General features: G+C 40.4%; 1 protein-coding gene across 3 annotated transcripts in view; it reads left to right on the forward strand.

The window, feature by feature from the left end:
• plxna4 (plexin A4) overlaps positions 1 to 15293 on the forward strand; it is a 250805-nt gene that overhangs the window by 174496 nt on the left and 61016 nt on the right. For 2 of the 3 annotated variants that reach the window (XM_023274628.3, XM_023274627.3), the window contains exons 6-9: positions 3588 to 3711; positions 7339 to 7492; positions 9956 to 10055; positions 10437 to 10551. In XM_023274628.3, the coding sequence (XP_023130396.1) occupies positions 3588 to 3711; positions 7339 to 7492; positions 9956 to 10055; positions 10437 to 10551 (493 nt within the window). Of the gene's footprint in view, positions 1 to 3587; positions 3712 to 7338; positions 7493 to 9955; positions 10056 to 10436; positions 10552 to 13995; positions 15145 to 15293 lie in introns of those variants that run through there. The other variant, XM_023274629.3, reaches the window with a different exon arrangement.

Below are 15293 nucleotides of genomic sequence, written 5' to 3' on the forward strand. Positions count from 1 at the left end.
AGGTTATTCCTCTCATTTGTCACCTGTACGTATATGTATATATATATATATATATGTATGTATGTATGTATGTATGTATGTATGTATGTATGTATGTATGTATGTATGTATGTATGTATGTATATACATACATACATACATACATACATACATACATACATACATACATACATACATACATACATACATACATACATATATATATAATAGCAGGACAGAGAGAAGGAAGAATTGTTAGTCTTTAGAGATTGCAACTACAATGTTGAAAAAACTGCATTAGAAGAGAGTATAAGGAAGTTTACTAGAAGTCATTCATTAGAAAATAACGGTCACACAGATTGCAAATATGTACAGTTTGATATTAGTATGAAATATGAGTAACATGAAATGTAGCATTATTAATCTGACAGTCTTGCTAGGCAGAAGGTTCAAACAGAAATATCCTCAATAGGAATAGGAAGTTAATCCATAAGAATTTGGGGTCACTGTTCCTCCGTAAGACTGATGCACTTTATTGAACTTCAGTGGAGGTGTTTGTCTTTTAAGATAAATTCCTCATTCACGGCACATCTGCTTAACAAGCAAAACAAATTGCCCCCTGTCCACTTTTTAGAGCAGAGTGATATAAGCTCTCTAATGATAGTATATTAACAGGCCCCGGTCCAGCTATACCAGCCTTGTTGTTGCACTATTCCACTCACCCTTCCTCATTATGTCTTGTTGCCTTGTAACTGTATTAAGAGACATTATAAATGTCTGCAGATGATAAAACTTGTGGGCTGTATATCTTGGCCAAAGTAATTATTTCTCATAAACAGAGTACAGTGTGACTCACACACTTTAATAGCCGAAAAAAACATAATTTGCCACGAGGTCAACATTAACAAGTCTTTGCAGCATGTCTAGTTCATTCTTCTTCATCCTTTTAGACTGCTTCCTGCATCATTTTCCTTCTTTACCATAACCTAAATCTCCACTTTAGCCTAACTTTAACCTAAACCTCACCTTTATAAACAAACTATTATTTAGCTTAAAATGAAATGATTTATGCAAACTGTCATGTAACAGGCATGTCCTGTAGAACGGTGTATCTGCAAATATAAACATAATTTTTTGAAGTTATTTGAAGTATATTTGTTAACATAAGGACATGAAATTTATTAAGATGCACATATATTCAACTTCACATATGTAAGTCAGCCAGTTCAGCTTCAGGTATGTGACAGCTATGAGAGTTTTGACTATCCATTTTGTTTAAAACAAGTGTTATAGCTGTTAAACATATTTTAAATGATCTATGCTTGCCACACAAACTGCACTATTGCAGGAAGCAATGGTGCAAGTTAACCAGCAGTGAAACAACTGTCATGACAGAATAACACAAAATTAAAACATAGAAATAACCAGTGGATTGGAATTGACAGCATCTCATTTTAACAATGTCAGCAAAGACTTTGAGCTGAGAAATGATGTTAACATTGACCAGGGGCCTTTTCTTGAAGTGCATCTGCCTCTGCACATTTCTAGTCTCCTGTGACAGCACTTGATTGAAGCTAACGGGAGGGCAGCTGCATGCCTTATTCATTTAATCTGGGTTTAATATTCATTTATTGTTGTCAGTATCTATTATTTTGCCCATTGTATTTTCTCTATATTAACATGTTTCATCACCTGCTGTCAGACACTTCACCATCTCCCAGGAATCAGTTAACAGTATTTAGATGTAGATATTTATACTGTGTGTGTGTGTGACTGTGTGAGAGATGGGGAAAGAAAGAGGAGGATGAACTGACAGAGTGGTATAATCTTCTATTCACTCTTTTTAAAAATTATAATTCAGTAATGATTCAGTCACCCATAGTGATGATTCACTGGCAGGGACTGTGCCAGTTAACGCTAATAATGCAATACAGCTAGTCATGTTGGCATGAAATGTGACATTTTTCTACCAAAATACAATACACAGTGACACTGTCAAGGAACAAATGCCATCATAATTATACACACAAACAAAACCCATACCAGGCAAACATTTACACTATTTCTATCTGAGCATCTTCTTACAGTGTTGCCTTTTTCTTAGGTGTAAACAACAGACCTGTGGGTATTCAAGGAAGTAAACTGTGTGTGTATGTCTATTATATATATATTTGTAGGTTAAAGTGTGCATTTGTGGGTTTTCTATGTGGGTTGTTTGCCTGGAGGCTACTTATATGATGCGGTCTTATTAAATCAGTGCTGGAAAAGGAGGCACAGACATCAGTGATAGAAAAGCACAAAGGAACCTGAAGTGATTAAACCCCTACTCAAACCGGCTTAGTAGGGAAAGCTTCACAGAAAGCCAACAATGGTTGCATTCCTCTAAATCTTGCCTCTCTTTTCCTTTCTTTTCCCCTCTCTCCAGCAGTCTTTACCCCTCCTCCTGTTCTCTCCCTCTCTCAAACAGATTATTTCTTTTCGTTTTCTTTATGTCTGTCTTCTTAGCAGCACGTTAGGCTGCTTAACTTTACAATGCTCATGTCAGGTCAGAACCCACCCTCCCTCAATCGCTCCAATTCAGGAGAAAAAGCTTCTGTCTGCACCTAAGGTATTACTGTATCTCAGACGTCAACCACCTCGAAAGTCTTTCTTTCCTTCGTTCATTATGACCTCTTCCTTTCTTTCCAGCCTTTTATTTCTCTAAAGAACTTTTAGGACACTCTGTGGATTTGCCAGGTTGCTAATTGCGCTGCAAGTTTTTGTCTAAATCAATAGGGGATTAAACTTGAATAAGTTTATGAGGGGATTAGATGAGAACAAGGGTGTGCGTAAGTGTGTGTGTGTGTGTGTGTGTGTGTAGAGAACAAGGTTGAGGTTATATCACAGTTTGGGCTGGTTTATTTCTCACAGAATTTCTCATCAAGAATACATTTATCAACGACTCCATCGGTTTTTCTCCTGGAATAGTTAAGATGAAAACTTTTCACTGCAAGGGTGTTGGTGGCAATGAATTGCAGCTCTCATACAAACCCGTTTTGATCTTCCAGCTATGAATGACCCTGCAGTCTATCATGGGATAGTATATGGAGCAGGAGTCAGTAAATTCCTCTTAGTGTACAAAGGGTCCAGTCCTCCATTTCCCCAAACCACTGTAATGGACTGGATTAGACCACCTGGTCTGGTTTTGAGAGGGGGGAGTAATCTATCCTACCCCCCACCAGCATCCACATCTCCACCTGCATTTGGCATTGCCCATGAATGCCAGTCATTAAGACGGCTTTACAAAGACGAGGCCTACCTCTTTCCCAATTGGCCGGCTCCACTTCCACATATAGAGCAAGCATTGTCTTAAATGCAACTGGACCCTCCCCTGTGCTGACTGAGCTTCCATTCATTGACCCTGTAGCTGGTACACTGCCAGAGAGGAAATATGATAAATGTGCCTAACGCCACCTGTCAGGGAGGGGTGGGACATTCTCTTTTTCCCAGATGCCAACAGGTGGAAAGGAATAAGCTTTGATCAGGTTACTGTGTACTGTGTGCATGCTTGTGTGCATGTGTGTATTTGTAGTCTGCGAATAACGCCCCCCCTCTTGTGTTTTAAACAGGTGCGCCAGGAAGGAGAAATGTGAGCGCTCATCAGAGCCCCGGCGCTTTGCATCGGACATCAAGCAGTGTGTGCGTCTCAGTGTCCACCCCAACAACATATCAGTGTCCCAGTTTAGTGTCACGGTGAGTAGAAGAAAACACTGTATCATGTACAATAAAAGAGCAACAATGACTGTTTTAAGGTTTGAGATGAACAGTGTCATCTATCAAGAATACCTGATGATGCTTCTCTCCCAAATGTCTCAAATAGATACTGCTTATCATTAACTTTGTGTGCTTCTTTCTTGTGCCACTTGGAGATATAATGTGGCCAATTTTTAATTAGTAGTCACTCAATATATTTGTCTTTCAGTAAGAAAAAACACTTCAAGCAAGCAAACTGTTGTTCTCAGTGGAGCCACATTGCATTAAATAGTGTGGATAGCTGAATATGTTGCTAGTGAGAAAATCTTGTCTGGCAGATTGACAATATCACACTCTCAAGCATAATTTGTAATATGATGTAATTATGCTCTAAATACTGATTAGTAGCCACTGTTCACTCTGTAATCCTGCTTTATATCATTTTACCGCCTGCCAACATGCATCCTTCAAATCCTGACCTCACAACTTACAGTCCTGTCCAGTGAAATACACGCTCAACAAATGTCAACAATCATTAACAGCATCCTGTTTAGCTCAGCTGTGTTTATTGTGATTGTTGGCAGCTAAATGCAGCACTTTTCCCCCTGGACATTTCATTCCGAAACAGCTGCCAGGTTTAAAAGGTCTGAATTGTTTTTGATTGTTTAAGTGTATTGATTAGAGTGCAAGGAGCTGTGATCCATTTCAACAGAAATATGTCTCTGCAGGAACTGGAGAAACACAAGCACTTGGATCATTGTTTATTTCAGTTTTGTAACTCCACCTGCGAGCAGAGTATATAAACTATAAGCTAGAATTTATATCTGGAAGGAAAGAATATGGTATACAGGTATAATACACACTCTTTGCTGATTGTTAATTGAAACCAATCAAATATAAACATGTGGTTGCTTTCTTGCTGTGTCCCAGCTTTTACCCAGATCAAAAACCCATTTCAGTTGCTATTTATTTTATTAGAACAAGTAACAAATGGATTTTCATCTTTTTAAGTGGCTTTATGTGTGCTAAGCAGAAAATCTGACATTACCTGAACACGTTATGCTATTCTAAATCTTTCAAGGCTTACTGCATTTCTCCATAGTGTTGAATGATCGTCCATTTTAAAGGCACTGACACTAAATGTTATGAATATCCCACTGATTTTAAACACTGCCAAGTGATGTCACATTTCTTGTTTATTGGTTATATGTAGATGGCTTTGAGTTTCATAGACCAAGTAAGTGCATAAATATCCAGTATTGTTTTCTAAAGTCAAGCCAGAATGACTTTTCTCCATCTGCGCTGCTCAGAGGGTCACATGTGAGCTGCTGATTTTCAGAGGTACACTTCTGCATCACTCTAATGATATTCATGGGTGTATGTATGTGTGTGAGAGGTTTTTCAAGCCAGAGTCTTCAGAGTGTTTAACCTTTTGCCACACATATTCCATCCAGCTGAATGCTGGGCAGAGGATACTGCCAGACAGACAGGGGCTCCTCCTTGACCTTTGTGTTATTACATATTTGTTTGGAAAGATAAGGCACAGGAACTCTTGAGAGAAACAAGGACACATCACTGCTGAAGTCAGACTCATTCTAGAAAAAGCTATTATTTCCTTTGACTTATCATTCTCTCTTTGGTCATTCATAAAAAGTTTATTCTGCTGTACTATGAGCTGTCTCTATATGTATGCAGAAAAAATGTGGTCATTAAGATAAACAAATCGAAATTAGTTATCAGTGATGTGTGTATCATTAGTATGATTTTATAGATTACAATCAGTTATGTCAAAGTTAGGCAAGTGTACAGTGTAAGTAATGGCATTTGTAGGCTAATTTAGGACTTACTTTAAAATTACTGTAAGAACAACTAAAGCGAAGTCAAATGTTTTTCTCTCGCCTTTTTTTTTGTGGCATCAGACTGCTTTTGAATAAAGTCCCTCTGCAGCTAAGATGTTTTTTTCACCATGGCAACATGAACAGCATCACATATTCACAGCATTAGACATGGTGCTTTTTAAACCACAGGACACCATTTGTGCATGTGTGTGTCTGTGTGGCGGCTGTTTCTGTTAACATGAGTATGTTATTTTCATATTTATGCAGCACTGCTGTAGTCAGGCTTATCCACGGCTACGTAAATGTAATTGAGAAAACTCTGAGTCTGGTTGCATTTCCCTCTTTAAAGGAAAAATAAAAGCAAGAGATGGAAAAGGTGAGAGGTAGAGTGTGTAAGAGATCGAAGCGTAGTCATCCACTGTCCATCTTATGCGGGTTGCTGTATATCTGTTCACACTTTCGCTGCCTTCTTTTCATTAAACAGCAATATAAAAACAGCGCAGGTCAGCCCTTCTCTGCCGCTGAGGCAGCTTTTAGCGTCACGTCACAAGTGTACTATGGGCTACGCTTCAAATCAATGCCTAGACCAAGGACCCCTTGCAGACACAGTTTTCCATCAATATGTATATTTTGGTCTTGACCCTACTCCACAACCCTGTTTTTTTCTTCTCCTTTCATTCAAGGACATGTTTTTTTCCTTTTCTCTTTCTACTTCACCCGAAGCCATTTTCCTGAGGTGCAGATACAGCTTACACAGCATTTCAAAATGAAGTGGGAAAATTTGCATTCTTTATGTCCTCGAGTTCCCTTTTCCTTGCTGTCCAGTGGTCTGCATGCCTGGACCTTTCTCTTCTCCTTTATTGTTCACTGCATCGTTTGTTCATCCCAGTCCATCTGCTAGTACTTTCCTCCTCTTGGTCATAGTCTCTTTTCATCCCACATTTACAGTAGCTTCAATTGGCTTGTTCAGTCTCTTCTTTAACTCATTGTCCTTCCAGATACTTTAACTTTTGCTTTTATGTCATTTCTTTTTCTGTATCCCAAACACATTCCACTAAAACATCAATTTCTCACAGAGCCAGGGAGTCAGAAAATTGAGGAGGGATGTGAAATCCAAACAGTTTATACATTCAAGAAGGTATTATGGGAGGTGGCAAGACAGGTAGTAGTGTAGTAGTACTTGCTACTGTCACATATGGCCTATTAAGATTACACTGGTTTCAGTTCTAAGTCAATCTGTGTCTTTTTGCATCAGAGTGTTTTGATGATGTTTGGACATCTGGGCAGGATATGCATCTGATGCCTCATTCAAGAATCCCCCAGTGGCTCCTCAGGCCACTGACCACTCTGGAGATGGATCTTTACTCTGCACAGAACTTGCAGCTGTTGCTCTCCTCAGCAATATTGTGTTACAGTCATATTTGAAGAGCATGCTGGCTCCAAAACCAATCTGAAGTGCTCACAGATGTGTCAGAACTGTAGCCATATAACTGCTTGGGCACACATCTAACTTGTTCATCTCTGACCATGGGGGCAACTATACATCATGCTTCATCACTGGTATTTTAAACTGATGACTGATTTTCACTGTGTGGTATCTGCTTATGAAAATGTGAAGCCATTTAAACTTTAATAGTTGTTGCTGTCAGCTATTAATTACCTTCATGTGCTCAACTGGTTATTTTTGGATTATATTTGTTATATCAATTCCTAATAAATTAATATGTCGTATAATATTGCACAGAATATTGACAACTTGTAACATTTTTCTGTCTTTCTCTTTCTACAGTTGGTGTTGGAAGCCCATAACGTCCCAGAACTTTCTGCAGGTGTCAACTGCACCTTTGAGGACTTGGCTGAGATGAATGGCTTGGTAGAAGGAAACCGGATCAAGTGCTCCTCCCCTGCTGAAAAGGAAATGCCACGCATTATAGTTGACAAAGGTAAAAGGCCAAAAAGCAACAAAACCATGATCAAGACACATACTATTCAATGCAATCCAGTGGTGCAGGTCATACATGTCATCAATATATACACAAAATGTCTCTGTACTTGACACGAGAGCCTGTGATCGGAAGGAAGTAGGACTATAAAATTAGGAAAATTATGTATAAAAACCCATTGTTGGAAACAGCTGGTATTCAACCTTAGAGCACCTGTTGAATACAAGTATACGTGTCTTTCACGAAAACACACACTCATCTGGAGGTTTTACCTGCAGTCAGCAGCATGCTCGTCCTAAGGCAATAAGTGTTCTGTGAATTTTTGTTTTCTCATTGCCAACAGTAACTCAACAGGCCTTGGAGCACTGCCGTAGGACATGTTTAGTAATTGAATGAACATTAGTTATGAGTATGCTGTGGGATTTACTTACCTCCCTCCCTCAGTGCGGATATGCTCCAGAGGGAGTGGTGGGACCCCAGTTAACCCCAGTACAAAAAGGAGAATATCAATCTGCACAGCTAAGTGTTCTTACTACAGTGTTGCAGCTAACAGAGAGCCCAGGGATTACCCACCCCCACAGACAGTGTCACCGTTTCTATTACTTTCAGTTAAAACATTTCTGACAGTAGTTATTCACATGCAAAGAAGGAAAATATTTTTCCTCTTTCATTGTCCCTGCTTCTCACCTCCTCTCTCTGGGGTTGGCTAAGCCTGGTCTAACTGAACGAAACTCCCATCTGGGAAGGTCTGTCCGCAGGCAGGCAATCTTTCACCACCAACCCATAACTGTCCTCACGTTGAGATAATGAAAGTGCCATTCTTCCATATTTTTCAAAAAAAAAAGAAAAAAATGACCAAAAAAATGGAGATCATCACTAGTACTCCACATTGACATGCTCAAAATTTCTAATGACCATGATGTTCACTATTTCTTGTGTCATTTACAAAAACATTATCTGTACATTGCTTACAAATTGAATCTAAACGCCAAACATGAAGCTACAGCAGGCAGAAAACCAGCATTTTCTACAGTGCTGGTGAGACCTTTTAAGTCTCGGCTGTACACATTAACAGACATTCACATTTCCCTTTATTCATTCGGTGCAACCACAAGAACGGAAGAATCACACGTAAATACAGCGACCTGAACAAACACATGACACCAGTATAATAAAGTAATCCACAGACAGACATGTACAGATGTACAGCTGACGGGGAGCCTGAGGGTGCTTTGGGGAATTAAAAGCATTTGTTTAATGTTTACCATGTCAGCCACATGTAAAGCTGATAATGCTGCAGTCATGCAAACATAGATGTGTCAATATGTACACTGAGACAAGAACAAATGAGGCATAAAGCATGTCTCCATATCTTTTGCTTTCCCACACCCGCAAATATACGTAGCTCCCCTGCTTTTAGAAGAGAAAAATATTTCACATATTTGAATTTTTCCTCTTCCATTTTCACTAGCACTCATTAGTCTAAGCTTGGCTGAAAGAGAGGAAAGGGAGAGCGACGGATGGAGTGAAGAGAGAGGGAGGGATAGATAGTGTTAGCAGGCTTCAAGGTAACATTTAGGTGGCCTAATTAGGACAGATCCGTTGTCATCGGTGCTTTACTGTGATTGATGAATGATTCCTTCTTTGTTAGAGAGATGGAGAGAGACACAGGGGAGAAGAAGGAGTCGCAGTGTGGAAGGAAGTGAAGAGACCTGTGTATAGAGATAGAGTGGGGATGAGAGAGGGAGGTGCGAAGGTAGTGTAGAGAGGGAGCAGTTAGATGTGTGGATGTGCTGTTGAATTAAACATGAACTCCTTCATTAGTGCCAGACAAAAGGACACACCAAATACAGATGAGGCGCAAGCTCTCATGCACGCACACACTTACACACAAACACACACATGGTTTCTGTTTCATTTTATTCTCCCTTACCTTGTCAAAGACACTCTCAAAGACTTTTCTGGGGGAATATTGTCCATCCCCAGGGAAATGCGTGTGCACCAACTTTTGTTTCTCATAAGGAGGCAGGAATAGGGAGACTTAACCCAACAAAACCCTTCTGCTCTTCTTCTCTTAAGATACTGCCTTTACCAGTGCAACAACCTGTGGCTCCGAGCAGTGCAGTTATCTTTTCTTTATGGGAAAATCCAATGTGACTACACACCGAGAAAGGATATTTGAACAAGGGAATGAAATGATTATCATATAGGCTGAGGTTCTTTAAAAGTGCTTGTGCTGCTTATGCTGGAAAAAGTAGCTCTGACACGCTACCATTATAATACTGTTTTGTTTCTGTTTATTTCTAGAGTTGAATGAAACTGTCAGTAATGGGTTCAGTAAATTTGTTCTGAAACAAAAGCAATTCATGCTTCCTTGTCGTGCTGTTTTATGGGAACACAAAACATTTTGTATACTTCTGTGTAACACACCATTTATTTTGACTACGCTCTGTTTTTCTATAGGTGACCACCAGATTGTGCAGCTCTATCTCAAGTCCAAAGAGACAGGCCTGGCATTTGCAAATACCAGTTTTGTTTTCTACAACTGTAGTGTGCACAAATCGTAAGTATTTGTCTACTAATAGCTTTTAAATGCCCTTCAGTAACAGCATGCAACAATATATAATACACATTTTTTCCTCTACCAATTTTTGAGTGCTAAATGCAAAAGAATTTAACCAGATGGACCTAAATATGCAGCATTTGAAGTCAGATTTTGTCTTTCTCTTCCTTAACATTTGAAGTTGGAACTTGCTAGCAAATTCCTTGTCACAATTTTTATTCCTTAATATTGCCAAAAAAACTAGCATCAATAGTTGAGGCATTGAAATTGTATTGTATACATAACTAAGTAGGCATATTGAGCTTTTGTTCTCCAGTGTATTGGCTGAAGGTCAGTATTAATTAAAAACTCTGCCTGCCCTCTGCTCTGCTCTCATTCTAGGTGTCTTTCATGTGTGAGTAGTCCCTACCAATGCCACTGGTGTAAATACAGGCACGACTGTACCCATGACCCTCGCACATGTTCCTTCCAGGAGGGGCGAGTCAAGAAGCCTGAGGTGAGTCCTGAACCTGGTCCAGAGTAGAAAGAGTTCAACATCATCAATTTTTGTGTTGCTTTGCATCTGTTTAGTAACCAAATTCCTTTCTAGACCAGGGGGACACTAAGAAAAGAGCATCATGCCAGGGTTAGACTAAGCTCTAGAACATGGCAGAGATTCCAGAAATGTTTTGTGTAGAACTTGTTGAGCTGTTGGTTAAGGGGTCTAAATTTTCGAGCGGCAAATATAGCACATTATGACAATGACCACAAATCTGCATAGCTTTCACTGCTGCACCAGCCAGCCAGCCTCTTCATATCGAGCCAGCTAAGTTATAAAACATGGTGAAATAAATTGTAGGGAAATGTTTGGCTATGTCAGACTAATAGCTATCGTTCGAGGTTTCACATGCAAAAAGAGTTATGTTAAAAGGATTGAGACACCTTTCAGCTGTAGTGCTTCCATCTGGCATGAGTATCTTGGCATGTCTCGCTCTTGACTGCACATCAAAGGGCAGTGGAAGCTAATAAAACTGAGTCATTTCCACTTGCCCATCCCTATTCCCTGCGACAGCTTAGTCTGTGTGAATTATCAATAGTATTGGCAGCTAGTTCTATTCCCGTCGAAGCAGAGCCCACTGTAATTAGGCTGCTCTGCCGCAGAGGACAAGCCACTTGCTGGATGGGGTACATTCAGTGAATGCCCCTAAACTCAGCCACGCCCCATCCTTTGGGAGAGAATTTTCACTTTGATTTAGAGTCACTGCAACAGTAGTAGCCTTTAGGGTAAAGCAAGGAGGTAAAGGGAAGGTTAGGGTATATGGGTACAGTATGTCTGAGTATGTGTTCTTCTATGAATTTTTATGTGTATGTATCTGTCTGCAGTTTGTGCCTGCCTGTACACTGCCAATTCACTGTGGCTTTCAGGGGGAGGGTTTTACAGGGAGTTAGTGGCCTGTTAATCCTAGCCTGAGGTGAGCTATGATGAAGATCACTAGTGCTCATGTCTGGGTTGGCAGACGCCACACGACGGGCAGGGACAAGCTTAGCCAGATTGCCTCCTTTGATTTGCTCTCAGCTCTCGTAGGAGGCGGTCGCACTTTTCCTTGCTCCGCTATCTCTGTTCCTCCCTACCCTCTTGTCTCCCTGCTTGCTGCATTTCTTCGTCTTCGTCTCATCTGTCTGACTTGGAGCGATTGCTTGGCACTGGACCTTCGAAACACCGATCATGGAATTGATTAACTGGTCTCTCAACGCAATTGACAAGATTGTCGCCACAAAGAGCACAGGCCTAGGGGAGCCTACCTGCCCGGATGGGAGTTTCGCCTCTGGTTACGTGATCGATGCCTGGGGGAAGTGGAAGGGGATCATGTGCCTGGCACCCCTATCCGTGGAGGACGTGGAAGATGTTTATATATTCGGATTTATGATGACAGGCCTGCTGATAATTGGCTTGTTCACTGGCCTGAGCTTCTGGAAAATCAGGAAGACCGCAGACAGAAACGACGTCCAAACTCTGCTGGTCTATGCAAACGAACGGATCACGGCTGCCGATTCTCGTTATGACGAACTCAATCGTAAGATGAACAATTTGCTTGGTGTGACTGTTGATTTGAGTCGCAGATTGGAAGCCATCAGGGTGAGAATCGCTACAGCTGAGGTCTAAAATTGTTGAGAGCAGTAGGGGGAAGGTGAAACTGTTCCTCTCTCCCGACCAAACAAGAAGGAAACTGATTACATTCTGGCGCCCCTGGAACAATAACAAACTCCTCTGGAAGTTTCATGGCCAAGAGATAGCTCTCCTAAACCCCCCCCCCACTTTCCCAAGGACACCTGTTGACTTTTGGACCGGGCCAACCGAGGACGTCTCCATAGCAACCTTGCTGTGTTATCGCGCTCCCACCCTCGCGAATCTGAGACACCGGAGGTCTGAGACGGAAGAAGATGGGCTACACGCATACACAAACATTCGGACTCATGAACTGAGGACTGAGCTAAACATTCACACACACATTCCCATATCCCCCCTCCCCCCTGCCTCCACAAGCTTCCCTCGCTATGCACAGGAGTCAGGAATCCGTGCACCTGCACAGGAACCGGCTAACTGTGCAGTGCTCCCCCCTCCACCACCCCACATCCTTATCCCAACTATCCTTGTCTAACGTCATGCTTTGCCTGTTTGCGGGTTTGTTTTTTTTAGGTTCCTTCTCAAATTGAATTTCCCAACATTGGAGGTTTCATTTGGTACAACGAGCCTTTTTTTTTTCTTTTACCCTCTGCTATCCCTACCCAGATCCCAACATGTCCTTTTTCTTTTTTTCTTCAAGAAAGGTGCGCGCAGCACTGCGCAGCAGCCGGAGCTGTCATTGGCAGGGCAGCTCAAATGAAATTTCGTTGTATATGAAAATGTGCAATGACCAATAAAGATTGATTGATTGATGAGCAGTCTGCTCTCAATTGTGTTATTCCACCCATGTTTCCCCCAAGCCATTCAGCCTGCACAGATGATATTATTTTCTTTTTACACCGTTTCCATTATCCTTTTGAACCTTCTGCTTAGTTAGGCCCAAACATGAGTCTTTGCAGGTTTACTTTTCCAATTAGCTCAGGCACGGTGGTCAATATTGACTGTGGATAATAATGTGTGTGCGTGTGTGTGTGAGTGTGAATCCTCTCCTATTGTGATGCTGCCTAAAAGAAAACCATAAATAAAGCAAGGGGGATTTGGTATTAGCACATTAATGACATCCTTTTTTGACATGTTCCTAAAAAAGCAGGTGTTTTGCAGACTTAATGACTTTTAATTTGCTTTTAATTAACCCCTCAAATCCAGGGTCATGTATTTGCTGCCAGATTTCTGGTTTCCATTTTGAATTAATGATTTAGACACACAACAGCTTAAGAACATGCACACTCAAACAGCTATCCATAGAATCACCCCCAAATTTGACAAAAGGCAACAAGTCAACTTTGCTCTGTGAAATGAGATGGGCTCTTTCTGCTGCAGATGAATTTTTGTGTACTATTACAATTAAAGGATTTCAGGCAGTGATCTGAATAATCCCTTAACTCTATGCTAATGATTGAGGCCAGGCAAATCTCCCTACTGGTTGAGCTTGTTGTTAGTATGCATTGCAGGACAGAGTTAAAGCCAAGCCTGGGCGTACAGTGGGTGCCTTTTTATTCATGCCAGCAGTGATATGGGCACATGGATCAGACGTTCGCCTGTTGGCACATTAACCAAGGCCACGTCCCTGTTTGCCCTCCACACATCTCAAGGACTTAGACATTCTGATGAGCCTCGCTGTCAAAGAACATCCATGCAGCTTCATTTAGTTACACTGAATAAAGAGCTCACAGTTATTACTGTCCACTTCTGTCGCGCTGATTATGGTATGAATAGGTTGTGCTTGTTTACCCGATAAACAAGGTTTGTTTACCTGCATATTTTGCTCTTTTTCAGACTGCATCCTCCATCCTGAACCATACACATAGTCTTACCTAAAGACACTGATGAAACTGGGGACACTTCCTGTTCTCTTTGTCTTATGAAAGCCACAGGAGGATATTTCCCTTTCTTCTTCTCCTGTCTACAGCACAGCATGTTCATATCCTGAGCTGCTGCCAAACCTTTCCCTAATATATCCAGCTGGTTGGGAGATACCAAACACACAAAAATATTAATGTTACTGAATACACATCACTATCTCCTAGAAAATATTAGAACCTTGGTTTCCTTGTATTGTTTACTTCTTGACTGGGCTGCGGTGATCAGTGTTGTGGAGTTTATTTACCAGAAACTTATTGATCAAGTGATCAGGGTAATTTTATTAAAGAAGCTAAATGCCAACAGTAGTAGCTGTTGGTTGCCAATATTAGACAGAAATGGTAGGGAGAGGTGCTTTGGTTCGATTCAGTGAAGTATTTACAGAGTGAAGAGAGAAAGAGGATGTGCAAAAATTGAGGGTGAAAGCAGATGTATCAAAAATGGAAGAAAATTACAAACATGCACTGAAATTCAAAGATTAATGAGCTTAGATCTGAAAACACAGCAATGGAAAGGGCCCAATAAAGCAAGACACATGAGCAGCCATGATCATATAAGCTTTTGCAAACAGGAAAATTATATTTTCAACAATTTTACTCACACTATCTGTCTATTTTGCATCAGAGTCTACAGACTAACGACGGATCTTATAATAGTGATATTATACATTTGTACATGTGAATATGTATATTTTCACATTTTTTCCAGTAATAACAATGGATTCTTACCAACATTTTAGGCTAACTATCTTTTATTTCTACCCTAAAATGAAGTGATAAACCTGTTTATAATTCAACTGATCATTTGAAGACTTCTGTTTCTTGTAACAGTAATGTAATGTTATTGTTTTAATGTTGGTTTGTCCTCAGGTTCAATGAGTAGAATACTTTCATAATCAGTAGAAATAATGATGCCACAAAATTATTTAATTATAATAATATAATAATAATTATTAAAAAACAGGCGTTATAATTAATTAATTAAAATTAATTATAATTAATCCTTTAAAGGCCTCATGTTGGATCACATTTAGGAAATAAAATAAAGTCTCACATGTACCCGGAAGTTGTCTTTCAGTTTGTCAACTCAAAATACCACCGAGATTGCTAATATTATGAAAGCTGCTGTCCACGCTCCCTTCAGGAAGAAGACTCTCTCTGCATCTGTAATCGACATTGTGGAGTACAACAGTTGTGAGCGCCATAACCAACATA

The sequence above is a fragment of the Amphiprion ocellaris genome, chromosome 21 (assembly GCF_022539595.1).
Source record: "Amphiprion ocellaris isolate individual 3 ecotype Okinawa chromosome 21, ASM2253959v1, whole genome shotgun sequence".
NCBI lineage: Eukaryota > Metazoa > Chordata > Actinopteri > Pomacentridae > Amphiprion > Amphiprion ocellaris.